This window comes from Carettochelys insculpta, chromosome 5, assembly GCF_033958435.1.
Source record: "Carettochelys insculpta isolate YL-2023 chromosome 5, ASM3395843v1, whole genome shotgun sequence".
Taxonomy (NCBI): Eukaryota; Metazoa; Chordata; order Testudines; family Carettochelyidae; genus Carettochelys; species Carettochelys insculpta.
The window spans coordinates 128,332,924-128,351,267 of NC_134141.1; the positions used below are offsets into that span (position 1 = coordinate 128,332,924).

Consider the following 18,344-nt stretch of genomic DNA (forward strand, 5'->3'; position numbering starts at 1 on the left):
TAGATCCACACCCTGCCCCCACAAACACCAGGCGCTGGGCTGGGCACTCCCGCAGTGGGTGCGATGGGGGCGCTGGGTGTAGCTGCCTGGCCCGGGGGGCTGGCTGGCGTGCACGTGCTCCCCCGGCGTGCTGACGCTCTGTCTCTCCCTGCAGCGAGGTGAAAGCCCTCTGCCACCACATTGCCACCGAGGCGGGGCAGCTGAGCTTCAACAAGGGCGCTGTCCTGCGTGTGCTGGCCGAGGTGGACAGCGACTGGCTGCGCTGCAGCCTGGGCTCTCAGAGCGGGCTGGTGCCTGTCGCCTACGTCACCCCCCTGGCGGACGAGGACTACTGAGGCTGCTCCATTGGCTGCCCGCCTGGGGGCCAGATGCAGCTTCTCGTGAGTCTGCCCCTTCCCCGACCTTCCAGCCATCCCTCGCTCACCCCCCGTGCACATGCCCAGGCTGCTGCGCCCGTGGGGCCACGTGGGCGGCATGGTGCTGCCATGCATGCAGCCAGCGCCGGGCTCTCCCAGCCCCAGCACCGTGTGCCGTGGACTCGGACGTAGCAGGCGGCATCCCATAGCCGTGTGCCCTGAGGGGCTGGGGCACGCTGGCTCCTGGCCTGGGCGGGGCTGGCAGTGGGACTACAGCCCCCAGCATGCACTGCTCTGGCAGGCGGGGCTTGTGCTAGGTGGGGTGCCCCCTTGTGGCACGAGGCTGCACTGCTCTGCCCTGCGGGCTGCTTGCAGCTCAGGGCTGCGGCCTGCTCGGGGCCTGGAATGTGTAGCACGGAGCAGCCCCAGGGCTCCCCGTGGTACCTGGGTGAGAGCCCGGCCCACAGTGAGCACAGCATGCATGGCACCAAGCCGTCACCCTCGCCGCCTGGGCCTGCCTGCATGCGTGCGTGTGTGGTGAGCCAGGCAGTGTTAGAGGGAGCTGAGCCCCGAGGGTTCCTTCCAGCCTGGGCACATGCAGGGCTCTGGGGTGCATCCCCCCCACCTGCTGCTCCAGCGTGGCGGGAGGGGGCAGTGCCTCCAGCTGAGAGAAATGTGGGGGGCCGGTCCCAGCAGGCAGGTGGAGGGAGGGGCAGTGCATGGCACTGGGGCTCTGCCAGTGTGGCTAGGGGCTGGTAGAGGGCGCCAGGCTCTTGGCAGGGCTGTATGAGGCAGGCAGGCAGGCAGGCAGGGTCCTGCCAGCAGTGCCTGGGGGGGGAAGGGAGCAGGGCCTGCGCTCCCAGGAGGAGGCCCCGCTGTCACTACCCCAGCCGTGCCGTGTTCGCCTCTGCCCAGGCAGCGGCAGTATTAGTGCAGTAAGGCCATGCCAGTGTTTAGTGCCAGGTGGCACCGGCGTCGGTGCCGGATTGTGGCCGGCCTGGCTCCCCCAGGGCGCGGGCCACGTCCTGCCAGTGTCCTGCTGCTTGTACATAGCGCGTGTGGCCGACGGGCCGGTGTGACTGGTCGTGCCCGCGAGGGGGCAGGGCCGCCTGTATTTATTTCTTTATTTATGAGGCATATTAATAAAAAAGGTGCTGACCCAGCTCCCTGCAGCCTCTGCCTCCTGCTGTCATCTGCAGCCCCTTTGCCCACACGCTGCCCTGCCCTGCACAGCCCAGCCCAGGGCGGCTGCAGCCGCTGGGCCCTTGAAGCTGGTTGGCTGCCCAGGAGCACCTCAAATGCCACCCCGCCGAGAGCAGCGCGCCCTCAGCCGGCTGTGGCTCTCTACAGGGGGTGCACAGCCACCTCTGCCCTGGGGTACAGAAAAAGATCAGAGGGAACACAGGCCACAGCCGGAGCCCCTCCAATGCACGCAGCCCCCATGGGCGTCAGCCTGCCGGGGGAGCACCTCCTTCCTGGCCCCAGCAGCAGTGCCCGTGCCCAGTCTGCCCTCAGCCACTGCCAGGAAACTGAGCAGGGGGCTCTCGCCCCACTGTGAGTAGCCCCCTCTGTCTGCCTCTTGCCTGGGCTGGCCCCAGCCGCCTGCGTGTGTGCAGAGCCGGCCCTCCCCGGCCTTGGCCTTGGCCTTGGCCTTGGCCTTGGCCTGGCTGTCAGAGGTGGGGTGCCAGCGAACCCAGCCCTAGCAGTGCAGTCGTGCGGCACACGACCGGCTCAGATGTGCACCCAGCAGGGCTCAGCTCACAGGGCACTGCCCCGCCTAGGCACCAGCCCATGCCCTGCGGCACCATGCTCGCCTGGACTGGCCCTTCCTGGGGGAGGCAGCTTCCTGGCCTCGGTACCCACAGCACAGCTGGCTTGGGCCCTTGTCCAGACACAGGCAGCGCGGTGAGTGGGGGGAGCCGGGACACAGGCTCACACGTGGGGTTCCCCACCCTGCAGGGTGCCCAGGTCCTTTTCCACCACCGTGACAGCTGTGCAGGGCACCCAGTACACAGGGTACCCACAGCCACAGAACGGGGACAGGGCTGCTCCCTGCCTGCCCCTCACTGGGCGGGCAGGCGCCCGGCTGTGCTGTACAGTGCTGCCTGTCCTGAGGGCTATGGGGTTCCTCCGGCAGGGCTGTGGGCTGGGGAAGACATGGGCCTGTGCTGAGGTAACTGGACCCGGCACAGCAGCATGGTGGGGCGCGCGGGCGGGGCCGGCCAACGTTCCAGGGCACGGGGGCAGCGATGTTATTGGCGCCTTCTCTTTACTGCTCTGGCACATGGCGGTGGCGCTCCAAACGGTGCCGGGAAGGGACCTGGCCCACCATGGCCTCTAGTCTGCCGTCCGCTTCTCCAGGGTGCTTAGCCCCAGGGCATTGTGGGTAAGCTGGCCGCAGGTGTGCCCAAACTGGAACTTGTAGCCTGGGGGCAGTGAGACGGTGCCCGTGAGAGCCCGTGGTGCTGGGGGGCCTGCCTGGGGCTGCAGCTGGGGGAGGGAACAGCCACTGCCCGGGGCAGGGCTGGGCGCTCGTCTGCGTAAAGCCCCAGGCTAACCTGGCACTGGCCCCAGCAACGGGCTGTATGGCCCTGGGCTACCACTGCTGCTCTCGCTGAGCTGGAGAGGCCCTGGGTGAGGGGTGCAGGTCCAGCCAGGCAGGAGGTGCCCCCACTTAGTTTAGCAGCTAGCTCCGTCCAGGTCGGGCTGTGGGCTGCTCTCCGTGTGCCGGGGATGCTGTGTCAGGGGCCCACCCCAGCTCTGGCTACAGGCAGCACTAACCCACCAACATCAACCTCGAAACGGGCGGGTCCCCAAAGCCCCTTGACTCTGTGTTCCTGACCCGCTGTCCCCGCCTGGGGGCGTCGAGCAGTCGGTGCGTCACAAGCGCCGTATGACTGGGGAGAGGGGCTGGGGGGCAACTGCCGTCCTGACGTCAGCGGGGCAGGCGAGTGACAGACCTGAGGCACCCCTCCAGCGCCTGCGTTGCATGTGCCAGTGCTGGCCTGGTCGGGCAGCAGAGGGAGATGGGGAGGGTCTGGGGCCCAGGCTGGGGTGGGGTCTGAATTAAGGGGGGTAAGGAGTCTGCTGTGAGTCCTTCCTTGCGCTAGATTCGCAGGAGCCAGAGGCAGGGGAGCGCCCTGTTCTCCACAGTGACCACACCCTGTGCTGGCCGCTCGGTCCCTCCCTCACCAGCCGCCACCGGGCTCACCTGGCACGTGGCCTGCGTAGTGCAGCAGCAGCCCCCTGTCCGTGGGGTACAACTTCGGCAGCGGAGGGAGGGTGGGGCTGCCTTTCCCCGCCGTGGGCCTGCTCCCCCTCTTCCGGGCCAGGTGGCCAAACTCTACCAGGGCGCGGTGGGTGGTCAGCGGGTAACCTGCCCCGATCAGGAAGCGGGCGTGGGGCACAAAGCCGGTGAAGCCTGCCCAGGCCACAGGAGGAGAAGCTGAGCCCTGATGCCTGGCACCCCAGCCGTCCTCCCTGCACCTGGGGGCAGTCTGTGGGGAGTGCTGTCCCCTCCCCGGCCTGCGCCGCCAAACCACCCTCCCCAGGTCAGGGCATCAAGCCACTGCCCCAGGCGCCAGCAGCTCTGCGCTCACACCCCAGGACCTTGGCTGGGAAGGTGGTTGGTCCTTGCAGGAGTGAAGAGTGGGGCTCCCAGGACCCTCCTCCTCCCCTGACTGCTGGCCCCCTTGTCGCAGCCCGGCCGGCTCGGCTCGGCTCACCCGAGATGAAGCACTTGTGGGGGTTGCTGTCGTCCATGGCGCAGGGGGAGCCTTGCGGCTGGAAGGCGAAGCGCGCCGCACAGGGGGCAGCTGCTGCCAGGCCTGCTGGGTGCGGAGTGCTGGGCTTGCCGGTGAGGCGCTGGGGGTGCACAATGGGGAGGTGGTGAGGCACTGGAATGTGTTGCCGAGGGAGGAGGTGGGATCTCCGGCCCCAGAGGTGGGTAAGTCCCAACTCCACACAGCCCTGGCTGGGATGATGTGGTTGGGCCTGGTCCTGCTCTGGGCAGGGGCTGGGCTCAGTGCCCTCCTGAGGTCCCTCCCCAAGTCTCTGTTGGTCTATGCACAGCCGGGCTGAGGGGTTGCGATACTTGGCCTCTGGGTCTGCCAATGCTGCCGCTGCAAGCCCCAGCTGGCCTGGGCCCTCGGCCTGAGCCTGCAGAACTGCAGCCCCAACCTAGGGCTCTGGCTGGAGACGCTCTCCACCGCCCCCGGGGCCTGCCTCCAGTCGGAGCCCAAAGGCCTGCTCTGCCCTTCCCAGCCCATTCCACTCCTCAGGCCCATGTGGCCTCAGCCTCTCCCCCTCCCCCACGCAGCGGAAAGGTGGCTGGGGGCCATGGGCAGGCATGGCCAGGACTCAGGAGACCTGTCCCAGAACGACCCTGGCCAAGCCACAAAACCCAGGCCTCAGTTTCCCCCGCTGTAAAATGAGGCTGATCTGCCTGGCAGAGGGAGCACTAAGGGATCCCTGAGCGGTGCAGGCAGCCAAGTACCTCCTGGCCCCATGGCAGGGAGCGGCACAGTGCGGCACTGCACACCTGGGGATGGGCTGCGGGGAGCAGGGCTGCAGGTACCTGCTTCAGAGCCAGTATCTCCAGGCACGGAGGCAGCGGCAGAGGCCAGTGCAGGGCTCCAGAGCTGCAGGGCGGCACCCAGAGCAGGGGAAGGACGTTAGGTGAACACTGCAGCCCTGCAGGGGTGCATGGGGTGGACTGGCTGGGGCAATGGGAGGGGTGGGTGCAGGAGGGGCATGGGGCAGGCGCAGGGTGGGTGTCCTGTGCAGCGGCAAGATGCCTAGTGGCCTGGTGACTCTTACTTTGCCCTCCTGCCCAGTGCCCTGGGGCCGCGGCCCTGCTCCCTGTAGGTCCTGCTCCTTGGCCGCGGCTCTCCACTGCTGCTTGGCAAAGCTGCTCCTGGCCTCCTTGCAGATCTCCGAGTAGGTCTTGGCGAAGAGGTTCTGGGCCCTGGGGATGAATCCTGGGGCGGATGGCGAGGAGCAAGCAGGATGGCCAGTTAGCACAGGGGAGCTGCAAGAGTGGGGGCCAGCCAGGGAGGGCTGAGCCTGAGGCCAGCCCGAGGGAGAGGCACAAGGACAGAGCTGCAGCCTGGCACCCTGGAGGCGAGTCCCAGGGGCACTGGAGATGTTCAGGGTGTCGGGGCATTGCCAGCTCCCCCCTGTTGTTTCACAATGACCAGCAAAAAGGCCCCAGGTGCCCAGCCCCTGCTGCCTGGGGCACTGCCCAGGGTGGCTCTGGAGAGGTGGGGGCAGTCCTGGCCCTGCTAGAGGTGCTGCCATGGCCGTCTGGCAGGCCCTGCAGTACTTGCGTTGGGCCCTTTGCTGAGCGGCGCCTCCTGCCGGCTGAGCCCAGCACAGGGCACGGGGAGAGATGCCCCAACAGCTGCCCCTGAGCCAGGGGACGGAGGGACGAGGCTTCTCCGGCCCTACCCACCCCAGGGCTCCGGCCAGAGAGGTCCCTGCGTGGAGGCGGCCTGCTTGCAGGTGAGCGGGGCCCAGCACAGGCTCGGGGAGGGTTGGACTGAGCAGGGATCACAGAGCTGGCACTGTCGACAAACTCCCCGGCGGGGGTGGGCAAGGCCAGCAGAGACACCCCCGGCTGCGGCACCCAGGGAGCAAGGGGAGCAGCGCCCTGTCCTACCCGTGTAGCCTGGGATGACGCAGCAGCCCAGCGGGTGAGCTCCTGCTGCCCACCCGTCTGGCCTCATCTCACACGGCGCCTCCGTCTGCTCCGCGGGCTGGGCACAATGCTGGGGTAGCGGGTGCGCCAGCTCCTCGGGGCTGCTCAGGAGCTGCCTGTGGGGCCCCCCCAGCCTGAACTCGTACCCCGGGCCAGACCTGGCAAAGCTGTGAACACGGCCCAGGCAGCAGGGCTCAGGCAGGGCCAGCGGCTCTGACCCATTGTGCCCGAGCTGCTGAACATGTCCCAGGGCACCGCCTGGCTGCAGCCTCTAGGCCTGGGGTGCTGCCCTGCCCTGCCCTGCCAGCAGCCGTCACCGGCCCACACCGCACCGGGGCAGGAGCAGCCGGGCCAGCGCCCATGAGACCCTTGTGGGATGGGACGCTGGGGAGCTGGCGCTGGTGAGCTCTTCTCATCAGCACCCCTGTGCCTGGGCCACGGACAGGAGCTTGGGAGAAAGCTGCAAATGCCCCATGCCCCCCCGTCTGCTCCCCCCTCCCCTCACTCTGCTCTGCTCTGCTCCCGCCCCCCCGATCTGCTCCAACCCCCCTCTCAGCTCTGCTCCCGCCCCCCGATCTGCTCCCACCCCCCCACTCTGCTCCGCTCCCTGCCCCCGATGTGCTCCCACCCCCCCACTCTGCTCCGCTCCCTGCCCCCGATCTGCTCCCACCCCCCCACTCTGCTCCGCTCCCGCCCCACGATCTGCTCCCACCCCCCCACTCTGCTCCGCTCCCTGCCCCCGATCTGCTCCCACCCCAACTCAGCTCTGCTCCCGCCCCCCGATCTGCTCCCACCCCCCCACTCTGCTCCGCTCCCTGCCCCCGATCTGCTCCCACCCCCCCACTCTGCTCTGCTCCCGCCCCCCAATCTGCTCCCACCCCCACACTCTGCTCCGCTCCCGCCCCACGATCTGCTCCCACCCCCCCACTCTGCTCTGCTCCCTACCCCCGATCTGCTCCCACCCCAACTCTGCTCCGCTCCCTGCCCCCGATGTGCTCCCACCCCCCCACTCTGCTCCGCTCCCTGCCCCCGATTTGCTCCCACCCCCCACACTCTGCTCCGCTCCCTGCCCCCGATCTGCTCCCACCCCCACTCTGCTCCACTCCCGCCCCCGATCTGCTCCCGCCCCCCCCACTCTGCTCCGCTCCCTGCCCCCGATCTGCTCCCACCCCAACTCTGCTCCGCTCCCTGCCCCCGATCTGCTCCCGCCCCCCCACTCTGCTCCGCTCCTGCCCCCGATCTGCTCCCACCCCCCAACTCTGCTCCGCTCCTGCCCCCGATCTGCTCCCGCCCCCCCTCACTCTGCTCCGCTCCTGCCCCCGATCTGCTCCCACCCCCCCACTCTGCTCCGCTCCCTGCCCCCGATCTGCTCCCGCCCCCCCACTCTGCTCCGCTCCCTGCCCCCGATCTGCTCCCACCCCCACTCTGCTCCGCTCCCTGCCCCCGATCTGCTCCCACCCCAACTCTGCTCCGCTCCCTGCCCCCGATCTGCTCCCACCCCCCCCACTCTGCTCCGCTCCCTGCCCCCGATCTGCTCCCACCCCAACTCTGCTCCGCTCCCTGCCCCCGATCTGCTCCCACCCCCCAACTCTGCTCCGCTCCTGCCCCCGATCTGCTCCCACCCCCCAACTCTGCTCTGCTCCTGCCCCCGATCTGCTCCCGCCCCCGCACTCTGCTCCGCTCCCTGCCCCCGATCTGCTCCCACCCCCCAACTCTGCTCCGCTCCTGCCCCCGATCTGCTCCCACCCCCCAACTCTGCTCTGCTCCTGCCCCCGATCTGCTCCCACCCCCCCCACTCTGCTCCGCTCCCTGCCCCCGATCTGCTCCCACCCCAACTCTGCTCCGCTCCCTGCCCCCGATCTGCTCCCACCCCCCAACTCTGCTCCGCTCCCTGCTCCCGATCTGCTCCCACCCCCCCTCACTCTGCTCCGCTCCTGCCCCTGATCTGCTCCCACCTCCACTCTGCTCCGCTCCCTGCCCCCGATCTGCTCCCGCCCCCCCACTCTGCTCCGCTCCCTGCCCCCGATCTGCTCCCACCCCAACTCTGCTCCGCTCCCTGCCCCCGATCTGCTCCCACCCCCACTCTGCTCCGCTCCCTGCCCCCGATCTGCTCCCGCCCCCCCACTCTGCTCCGCTCCCTGCCCCCGATCTGCTCCCACCCCAACTCTGCTCCGCTCCCTGCCCCCGATCTGCTCCCACCCCCACTCTGCTCCGCTCCCTACCCCCGATCTGCTCCCACCCCCCCCACTCTGCTCCGCTCCTGCCCCCGATCTGCTCCCACCCCCCCTCACTCTGCTCCGCTCCTGCCCCCGATCTGCTCCCACCCCCCCTCACTCTGCTCCGCTCCTGCCCCCCGATCTGCTCCCGCCCCCCCACTCTCCTCCGCTCCTGCCCCCGATCTGCTCCCACCCCCTCACTCTGCTCCGCTCCCTGCCCCCGATCTGCTCCCGCCCCCCCACTCTGCTCCGCTCCTGCCCCCGATCTGCTCCCACCCCCCCTCATTCTACTCTGCTCCCTGCCCCCGATCTGCTCCCACCCCCCCACTCTGCTCCGCTCCCTGCCCCCGATCTGCTCCCACCCCAACTCAGCTCTGCTCCCGCCCCCCGATCTGCTCCCACCCCCCCACTCTGCTCCGCTCCCTGCCCCCGATCTGCTCCCACCCCCCCACTCTGCTCTGCTCCCGCCCCCCAATCTGCTCCCACCCCCACACTCTGCTCCGCTCCCGCCCCACGATCTGCTCCCACCCCCCCACTCTGCTCTGCTCCCTACCCCCGATCTGCTCCCACCCCAACTCTGCTCCGCTCCCTGCCCCCGATGTGCTCCCACCCCCCCACTCTGCTCCGCTCCCTGCCCCCGATTTGCTCCCACCCCCCACACTCTGCTCCGCTCCCTGCCCCCGATCTGCTCCCACCCCCACTCTGCTCCACTCCCGCCCCCGATCTGCTCCCGCCCCCCCACTCTGCTCCGCTCCCTGCCCCCGATCTGCTCCCACCCCAACTCTGCTCCGCTCCCTGCCCCCGATCTGCTCCCGCCCCCCCACTCTGCTCCGCTCCTGCCCCCGATCTGCTCCCACCCCCCAACTCTGCTCCGCTCCTGCCCCCGATCTGCTCCCGCCCCCCCTCACTCTGCTCCGCTCCTGCCCCCGATCTGCTCCCACCCCCCCACTCTGCTCCGCTCCCTGCCCCCGATCTGCTCCCGCCCCCCCACTCTGCTCCGCTCCCTGCCCCCGATCTGCTCCCACCCCCACTCTGCTCCGCTCCCTGCCCCCGATCTGCTCCCACCCCAACTCTCCTCCGCTCCCTGCCCCCGATCTGCTCCCACCCCCCCCACTCTGCTCCGCTCCCTGCCCCCGATCTGCTCCCACCCCAACTCTGCTCCGCTCCCTGCCCCCGATCTGCTCCCACCCCCCAACTCTGCTCCGCTCCCTGCTCCCGATCTGCTCCCACCCCCCCTCACTCTGCTCCGCTCCTGCCCCTGATCTGCTCCCACCTCCACTCTGCTCCGCTCCCTGCCCCCGATCTGCTCCCGCCCCCCCACTCTGCTCCGCTCCCTGCCCCCGATCTGCTCCCACCCCAACTCTGCTCCGCTCCCTGCCCCCGATCTGCTCCCACCCCCACTCTGCTCCGCTCCCTGCCCCCGATCTGCTCCCACCCCCACTCTGCTCCGCTCCCTGCCCCCGATCTGCTCCCGCCCCCCCACTCTGCTCCGCTCCCTGCCCCCGATCTGCTCCCACCCCAACTCTGCTCCGCTCCCTGCCCCCGATCTGCTCCCACCCCCACTCTGCTCCGCTCCCTGCCCCCGATCTGCTCCCACCCCCCCCACTCTGCTCCGCTCCTGCCCCCGATCTGCTCCCACCCCCCCTCACTCTGCTCCGCTCCTGCCCCCGATCTGCTCCCACCCCCCCTCACTCTGCTCCGCTCCTGCCCCCCGATCTGCTCCCGCCCCCCCACTCTCCTCCGCTCCTGCCCCCGATCTGCTCCCACCCCCTCACTCTGCTCCGCTCCCTGCCCCCGATCTGCTCCCGCCCCCCCACTCTGCTCCGCTCCTGCCCCCGATCTGCTCCCACCCCCCCTCATTCTACTCTGCTCCCTGCCCCCGATCTGCTCCCGCCCCCCCACTCTGCTCCGCTCCCTGCCCCCGATCTGCTCCCACCCCAACTCTGCTCCGCTCCCTGCCCCCGATGTGCTCCCACCCCCACTCTGCTCCGCTCCCTGCCCCCGATCTGCTGCCGCCCCCACTCTGCTCCGCTCCTGCCCCCGATCTGCTCCCACCCCCACTCTGCTCCGCTCCCTGCCCCCGATCTGCTGCCGCCCCCACTCTGCTCCGCTCCTGCCCCCGATCTGCTCCCACCCCCCCTCACTCTGCTCCGCTCCCTGCCCCCAATCTGCTCCCACCCCCCCACTCTGCTCGGCTCCTGCCCCGATCTGCTCCCACCCCCCCTCATTCTGCTCCGCTCCCTGCCCCCGATCTGCTCCCACCCCCACACTCTGCTCCGCTCCCTGCCCCCGATCTGCTCCCGCCCCCCTCACTCTGCTCCGCTCCTGCTCCCGATCTGCTCCCACCCCCCCTCACTCTGCTCCGCTCCTGCCCCCGATCTGCTCCCACCCCAACTCTGCTCCGCTCCCTGCCCCCGATCTGCTCCCACCCCCCCTCACTGTGCTCCGCTCCTGCCCCCGATCTGCTCCCACCCCCCCACTCTGCTCGGCTCCTGCCCCGATCTGCTCCCACCCCCCCTCACTCTGCTCCGCTCCCTGCCCCCGATCTGCTCCCACCCCCCCACTCTGCTCCGCTCCCTGCCCCCGATCTGCTCCCGCCCCCCTCACTCTGCTCCGCTCCTGCTCCCGATCTGCTCCCACCCCCCCTCACTCTGCTCCGCTCCTGCCCCCGATCTGCTCCCACCCCCCCTCACTCTGCTCCGCTCCCTGCCCCCGATCTGCTCCCACCCCCCCTCACTGTGCTCCGCTCCTGCCCCCGATCTGCTCCCACCCCCCCACTCTGCTCCGCTCCCGCCCCCAATCTGCTCCCGCCCCCCCCCACTCTGCTCCGCTCCCTGCCCCCGATCTGCTCCCGCCCCCCCACTCTGCTCCGCTCCCTGCCTACGATCTGCTCCCACCCCCCCTCACTCTGCTCCGCTCCCTGCCCCCGATCTGCTCCCACCCCCCCTCACTCTGCTCCGCTCCCTGCCCCCGATCTGCTCCCACCCCCCCTCACTCTGCTCCGCTCCCTGCCCCCGATCTGCTCCCACCCCCCCACTCTGCTCCGCTCCTGCCCCGATCTGCTCCCACCCCCCCTCACTCTGCTCCGCTCCCTGCCCCCGATCTGCTCCCACCCCCACACTCTGCTCCGCTCCCTGCCCCTGATCTGCTCCCACCCCCCCTCACTCTGCTCCGCTCCTGCCCCCGATCTGCTCCCACCCCCCCACTCTGCTCCGCTCCCTGCCCCCGATCTGCTCCCACCCCCCCACTCTGCTCCGCTCCCTGCCCCCGATCTGCTCCCGCCCCCCTCACTCTGCTCCGCTCCTGCTCCCGATCTGCTCCCACCCCCCCTCACTCTGCTCCGCTCCTGCCCCCGATCTGCTCCCTCCCACCCCAACTCTGCTCCGCTCCCTGCCCCCGATCTGCTCCCGCCCCCCCCACTCTGCTCCGCTCCCTGCCCCCGATCTCCTCCCGCCCCCCCACTCTGCTCCGCTCCCTGCCCCCGATCTGCTCCCACCCCAACTCTGCTCCGCTCCCTGCCCCCGATCTGCTCCCACCCCCACTCTGCTCCGCTCCCTGCCCCCGATCTGCTCCCACCCCCACTCTGCTCCGCTCCCTGCCCCCGATCTGCTCCCGCCCCCCCACTCTGCTCCGCTCCCTGCCCCCGATCTGCTCCCACCCCAACTCTGCTCCGCTCCCTGCCCCCGATCTGCTCCCACCCCCACTCTGCTGCGCTCCCTGCCCCCGATCTTCTCCCACCCCCCCCACTCTGCTCCGCTCCTGCGCCCGATCTGCTCCCACCCCCCCCACTCTGTTCCGCTCCTGCCCCCCGATCTGCTCCCGCCCCCCCACTCTGCTCCGCTCCTGCCCCCGATCTGCTCCCACCCCCTCACTCTGCTCCGCTCCCTGCCCCCGATCTGCTCCCGCCCCCCCACTCTGCTCCGCTCCTGCCCCCGATCTGCTCCCACCCCCCCTCATTCTACTCTGCTCCCTGCCCCCGATCTGCTCCCGCCCCCCCACTCTGCTCCGCTCCCTGCCCCCGATCTGCTCCCACCCCAACTCTGCTCCGCTCCCTGCCCCCGATGTGCTCCCACCCCCACTCTGCTCCGCTCCCTGCCCCCGATCTGCTCCCGCCCCCCAACTCTGCTCCGCTCCTGCCCCCGATCTGCTCCCGCCCCCCCACTCTGCTCTGCTCCCTGCCCCCGATCTGCTCCCACCCCCACTCTGCTCCGCTCCTGCCCCTGATCTGCTCCCACCCCCCCTCACTCTGCTCCGCTCCCTGCCCCCGATCTGCTCCCACCCCCCCACTCTGCTCGGCTCCTGCCCCGATCTGCTCCCACCCCCCCTCACTCTGCTCCGCTCCCTGCCCCCGATCTGCTCCCACCCCCACACTCTGCTCCGCTCCCTGCCCCCGATCTGCTCCCGCCCCCCTCACTCTGCTCCGCTCCTGCTCCCGATCTGCTCCCACCCCCCCTCACTCTGCTCCGCTCCTGCCCCCGATCTGCTCCCACCCCAACTCTGCTCCGCTACCTGCCCCCGATCTGCACCCACCCCCCCTCACTGTGGTCCGCTCCTGCCCCCGATCTGCTCCCACCCCCCCACTCTGCTCGGCTCCTGCCCTGATCTGCTCCCACCCCCCCTCACTCTGCTCCGCTCCCTGCCCCCGATCTGCTCCCACCCCCCCACTCTGCTCCGCTCCCTGCCCCCGATCTGCTCCCGCCCCCCTCACTCTGCTCCGCTCCTGCTCCCGATCTGCTCCCACCCCCCCTCACTCTGCTCCGCTCCTGCCCCCGATCTGCTCCCACCCCAACTCTGCTCCGCTCCCTGCCCCCGATCTGCTCCCACCCCCCCTCACTGTGCTCCGCTCCTGCCCCCGATCTGCTCCCACCCCCCCACTCTGCTCCGCTCCCGCCCCCGATCTGCTCCCGCCCCCCCCCACTCTGCTCCGCTCCCTGCCCCCGATCTGCTCCCGCCCCCCCACTCTGCTCCGCTCCCTGCCCCCGATCTGCTCCCACCCCCCCACTCTGCTCCGCTCCTGCCCCCGATCTGCTCCCACCCCCCCTCACTCTGCTCCGCTCCTGCCCCCGATCTGCTCCCACCCCAACTCTGCTCCGCTCCCTGCCCCCGATCTGCTCCCACCCCCCCTCACTCTGCTCCGCTCCTGCCCCCGATCTGCTCCCACCCCAACTCTGCTCCGCTCCCTGCCCCCGATCTGCTCCCACCCCCCCCACTCTGCTCCGCTCCTGCCCCCGATCTGCTCCCACCCCCTCACTCTGCTCCGCTCCCTGCCCCCAATCTGCTCCCACCCCCCCACTCTGCTCCGCTCCTGCCCCCGATCTGCTCCCACCCCCCCTCACTCTGCTCCGCTCCCTGCCCCCGATCTGCTCCCACCCCCCCACTCTGCTCCGCTCCTGCCCCGATCTGCTCCCACCCCCCCTCACTCTGCTCCGCTCCCTGCCCCCGATCTGCTCCCACCCCCACACTCTGCTCCGCTCCCTGCCCCCGATCTGCTCCCACCCCCCTCACTCTGCTCCGCTCCTGCCCCCGATCTGCTCCCACCCCCCCACTCTGCTCCGCTCCCTGCCCCCGATCTGCTCCCGCCCCCTCACTCTGCTCCGCTCCTGCTCCCGATCTGCTCCCACCCCCCCTCACTCTGCTCCACTCCTGCCCCCGATCTGCTCCCACCCCAACTCTGCTCCGCTCCCTGCCCCCGATCTGCTCCCACCCCCCCACTCTGCTCCGCTCCCGCCCCCGATCTGCTCCCGCCCCCCCCACTCTGCTCCGCTCCTGCCCCCGATCTGCTCCCACCCCCCCTCACTGTGCTCCGCTCCCTGCCCCCGATCTGCTCCCACCCCCACACTCTCCTCCGCTCCCTGCCCCCGATCTGCTCCCACCCCCCCTCACTCTGCTCCGCTCCTGCCCCCGATCTGCTCCCACCCCCCCACTCTGCTCCGCTCCCTGCCCCCGATCTGCTCCCACCCCCCCACTCTGCTCCGCTCCTGCCCCGATCTGCTCCCACCCCCCCTCACTCTGCTCCGCTCCCTGCCCCCGATCTGCTCCCACCCCCCCACTCTGCTCCGCTCCCTGCCCCCGATCTGCTCCCGCCCCCCTCACTCTGCTCCGCTCCTGCTCCCGATCTGCTCCCAGCCCCCCTCACTCTGCTCCGCTCCTGCCCCCGATCTGCTCCCACCCCAACTCTGCTCCGCTCCCTGCCCCCGATCTGCTCCCACCCCCCCCACACTCTGCTCCGCTCCTGCCCCCGATCTGCTCCCACCCCAACTCTGCTCCGCTCCCTGCCCCCGATCTGCTCCCACCCCCCCTCACTCTGCTCCGCTCCCTGCCCCCGATCTGCTCCCACCCCCCCACTCTGCTCCGCTCCTGCCCCGATCTGCTCCCACCCCCCCCTCACTCTGCTCCGCTCCCTGCCCCCGATCTGCTCCCACCCCCCCACTCTGCTCCGCTCCCTGCCCCCGATCTGCTCCCGCCCCCCTCACTCTGCTCCGCTCCTGCTCCCGATCTGCTCCCACCCCCCCTCACTCTGCTCCGCTCCTGCCCCCGATCTGCTCCCTCCCACCCCAACTCTGCTCCGCTCCCTGCCCCCAATCTGCTCCCACCCCCCCACTCTGCTCCGCTCCTGCCCCCAATCTGCTCCCACCCCCCTCACTCTGCTCCGCTCCCTGCCCCCGAACTGCTCCCACCCCCCCACTCTGCTCCGCTCCTGCCCCGATCTGCTCCCACCCCCCCTCACTCTGCTCCGCTCCCTGCCCCCGATCTGCTCCCACCCCAACTCTGCTCCGCTCCCTGCCCCCGATCTGCTCCCACCCCCCCACTCTGCTCCGCTCCTGCCCCCAATCTGCTCCCACCCCCCCTCACTCTGCTCCGCTCCCTGCCCCCGATCTGCTCCCACCCCCCCACTCTGCTCCGCTCCTGCCCCGATCTGCTCCCACCCCCCCTCACTCTGCTCCGCTCCCTGCCCCCGATCTGCTCCCACCCCCACACTCTGCTCCGCTCCCTGCCCCCGATCTGCTCCCACCCCCCCTCACTCTGCTCCGCTCCTGCCCCCGATCTGCTCCCACCCCCCCACTCTGCTCCGCTCCCTGCCCCCGATCTGCTCCCGCCCCCTCACTCTGCTCCGCTCCTGCTCCCGATCTGCTCCCACCCCCCCTCACTCTGCTCCGCTCCTGCCCCCGATCTGCTCCCACCCCAACTCTGTTCCGCTCCCTGCCCCCGATCTGCTCCCACCCCCCCTCACTCTGCTCCGCTCCCTGCCCCCGATCTGCTCCCACCCCCCCACTCTGCTCCGCTCCTGCCCCGATCTGCTCCCACCCCCCCTCACTCTGCTCCGCTCCCTGCCCCCGATCTGCTCCCACCCCCACACTCTGCTCCGCTCCCTGCCCCCGATCTGCTCCCACCCCCCCTCACTCTGCTCCGCTCCTGCCCCCGATCTGCTCCCACCCCCCCACTCTGCTCCGCTCCCTGCCCCCGATCTGCTCCCGCCCCCCTCACTCTGCTCCGCTCCTGCTCCCGATCTGCTCCCACCCCCCCTCACTCTGCTCCGCTCCTGCCCCCGATCTGCTCCCACCCCAACTCTGCTCCGCTCCCTGCCCCCGATCTGCTCCCACCCCCCCTCACTCTGCTCCGCTCCCGCCCCCGATCTGCTCCCACCCCCCCACTCTGCTCCGCTCCCGCCCCCGATCTGCTCCCGCCCCCCCCACTCTGCTCCGCTCCCTGCCCCCGATCTGCTCCCGCCCCCCCACTCTGCTCCGCTCCCTGCCCCCGATCTGCTCCCACCCCCCCACTCTGCTCCGCTCCTGCCCCCGATCTGCTCCCACCCCCCCTCACTCTGCTCCGCTCCCTGCCCCCGATCTGCTCCCACCCCCACACTCTGCTCCGCTCCCTGCCCCCGATCTGCTCCCGCCCCCCTCACTCTGCTCCGCTCCTGCTCCCGATCTGCTCCCACCCCCCCTCACTCTGCTCCGCTCCAGCCCCCGATCTGCTCCCTCCCACCCCAACTCTGCTCCGCTCCCTGCCCCCGATCTGCTCCCACCCCAACTCTGCTCCGCTCCCTGCCCCCGATCTGCTCCCACCCCCCCCACTCTGCTCCGCTCCTGCCCCCGATCTGCTCCCACCCCCTCACTCTGCTCCGCTCCCTGCCCCCAATCTGCTCCCACCCCCCCACTCTGCTCCGCTCCTGCCCCCGATCTGCTCCCACCCCCCCTCACTCTGCTCCGCTCCCTGCCCCCGATCTGCTCCCACCCCCCCACTCTGCTCCGCTCCTGCCCCGATCTGCTCCCACCCCCCCTCACTCTGCTCCGCTCCCTGCCCCCGATCTGCTCCCACCCCCCCTCACTCTGCTCCGCTCCTGCCCCCGATCTGCTCCCACCCCCCCACTCTGCTCCGCTCCCTGCCCCCGATCTGCTCCCGCCCCCCTCACTCTGCTCCGCTCCTGCTCCCGATCTGCTCCCACCCCCCCTCACTCTGCTCCGCTCCCTGCCCCCGATCTGCTCCCACCCCCCCTCACTCTGCTCCGCTCCTGCCCCCGATCTGCTCCCACCCCCCCACTCTGCTCCGCTCCCTGCCCCCGATCTGCTCCCGCCCCCCTCACTCTGCTCCGCTCCTGCTCCCGATCTGCTCCCACCCCCCCTCACTCTGCTCCGCTCCCTGCCCCCGATCTGCTCCCACCCCCCCTCACTCTGCTCCGCTCCTGCCCCCGATCTGCTCCCACCCCCCCACTCTGCTCCGCTCCCGCCCCCGATCTGCTCCCGCCCCCCCTCACTCTGCTCCGCTCCCTGCCCCCGATCTGCTCCCACCCCCCCTCACTCTGCTCCGCTCCCTGCCCCCGATCTGCTCCCACCCCCCCTCACTCTGCTCCGCTCCTGCCCCCGATCTGCTCCCACCCCCCCTCACTCTGCTCCGCTCCTGCCCCCGATCTGCTCCCACCCCCCCACTCTGCTCCCGCCCCTTCTGCGCCCCTCCCCCCGCTGCCGCTCGCGCTCCCGCTGGGCTCGGCGTCCTGTTGCCATGGCAGCGCCCGTGCACAGCGCCGGAGGGCGGAGCCGGGCGCGCCCCGAGTGCGGGCCCCGCCCCCCACTGCCCCCCCCCCCCCCTTCCCGCAGCCCACGTCCTGCCCCGCCTGGCGCCTGCCTACCCGCTGGCGGCGCTGCGGCTGGGCCGGCTCCGCCCGGGGGGGCACGAGCACGAGCACGAGCACGAGCACGAGCACTCCCGCAGGCGGAGCCCGGAGCGCGGCCTGGGGTTGTCGCCAGTGGCTGCCGGAGCCCCAGGCACCCGGCCCGGCCCCGCCCCCAGCACACCCTGGCCCCGCCCCCTGCCCAATCCCCCTCCCACAGAGCCCGGCCCCGCCCCCACTACACCCTGGCCCCGCCCCCTGCCCAATCGCCCTCCCACAGAGCCCGGCCCCGCCCCCACTACACCCTGGCTCCGCCCCTTGCCCAACTCCTCCCACAGAGCCCGGCCCCGCCCCCAGCACACCCTGGCTCCGCCCCTTGCCCAACTCCTCCCACAGAGCCCGGCCCCGCCCCCAGTTCATCCTGGCTCCGCCCCCTGCCCAATCCCCCTCCCTCAGAGCCTGGCCCCGCCCCCAGTTCATCCTGGCTCCGCCCCCTGCCCAACCCTCGCCCACAGAGCCCGACCCCGCCCCCCCGCCCAACCCTCCCCCGCAGAGCCCGGCCCCGCCCGCACCACACCCTGGCTCCGCCCCCTGCCCAATCCCCCTCCCACAGAGCCCGGCCCCGCCCCCACCCCACGCTGCCCCCACCCCCTGCCTGACCTCCCCCCCCCAGCCAAGCGTAGCCTACGCTGAGTGCAAGGCGGGTGCGCGCGGCTGGTCGAATGGGGTGCCCCTTGCGCTGGGACAGTCCCAGTCTCCGCGGCTGACGCTTGGCCCAGCGGCTGCTCCAGCCAGTGGTGCGGCTGGCATGGTTATGTCCTGGGACGGTGTCACTAGGGTAGTGTGTGCGGCGGGGGGGTGGCGTGGTTGGGGGTGAGCCTGTCTCAGGGTGAGGTGTCCCTCAGTGGGGTCTGGCCTGCCTCCCAAGGCCTGGGGCGGGGGGCAGGGATCAGCCTCTCGGGCAG

General features: G+C 71.2%; 2 protein-coding genes across 5 annotated transcripts in view; one reads left to right on the forward strand and one right to left on the reverse strand.

Moving 5' to 3' along the window:
- RUSC2 (RUN and SH3 domain containing 2) overlaps nt 1-1,528 on the forward strand; it is a 63,515-nt gene extending 61,987 nt beyond the window's left edge. For all 3 annotated transcript variants that reach the window (XM_074995898.1, XM_074995900.1, XM_074995899.1), the window contains one exon: nt 155-1,528. In XM_074995898.1, coding sequence (XP_074851999.1) covers nt 155-335 — 181 coding nt within the window. In that variant the 3' untranslated portion in view covers nt 336-1,528. The remainder of the gene's footprint in view (nt 1-154) is intronic.
- A 123-nt stretch (nt 1,529-1,651) lies between these two features.
- Nucleotides 1,652-6,508, reverse strand: CIMIP2B (ciliary microtubule inner protein 2B). Of its 2 annotated transcripts, XM_074995902.1 has the most exons (5): nt 6,016-6,508; nt 5,175-5,335; nt 4,082-4,220; nt 3,568-3,777; nt 1,652-2,782 (listed from the first exon to the last, which is right to left on the reverse strand). In XM_074995902.1, exons 1-5 carry the CDS (start codon nt 6,080-6,082, stop codon nt 2,694-2,696), a joined length of 666 nt encoding a protein of 221 aa, XP_074852003.1. In that variant the 5' UTR covers nt 6,083-6,508; the 3' UTR covers nt 1,652-2,693. The 2 variants fall into 2 exon arrangements, with proteins under 2 accessions (XP_074852003.1, XP_074852002.1); XM_074995901.1 differs by lacking the exon at nt 6,016-6,508 and having other exon boundaries at nt 5,175-5,798.
- Between the last annotated feature and the right edge of the window lie 11,836 nt (nt 6,509-18,344).

Coding starts and splice junctions, on each gene's coding strand:
- CIMIP2B (XM_074995901.1), bottom strand. CDS start 5,654: ATGGCAGCACCTCTAGCAGGGCCAGGACTGCCCCCACCTCTCCAGAGC. Junction 4,221..5,174: donor GCACTGGGCAGGAGGGCAAA/GTAAGAGTCACC, acceptor GTGCACCCCCAG/CGCCTCACCGGCAAGCCCAG. Junction 3,778..4,081: donor CCACAAGTGCTTCATCTCGG/GTGAGCCGAGCC, acceptor TGGCCTGGGCAG/GCTTCACCGGCTTTGTGCCC.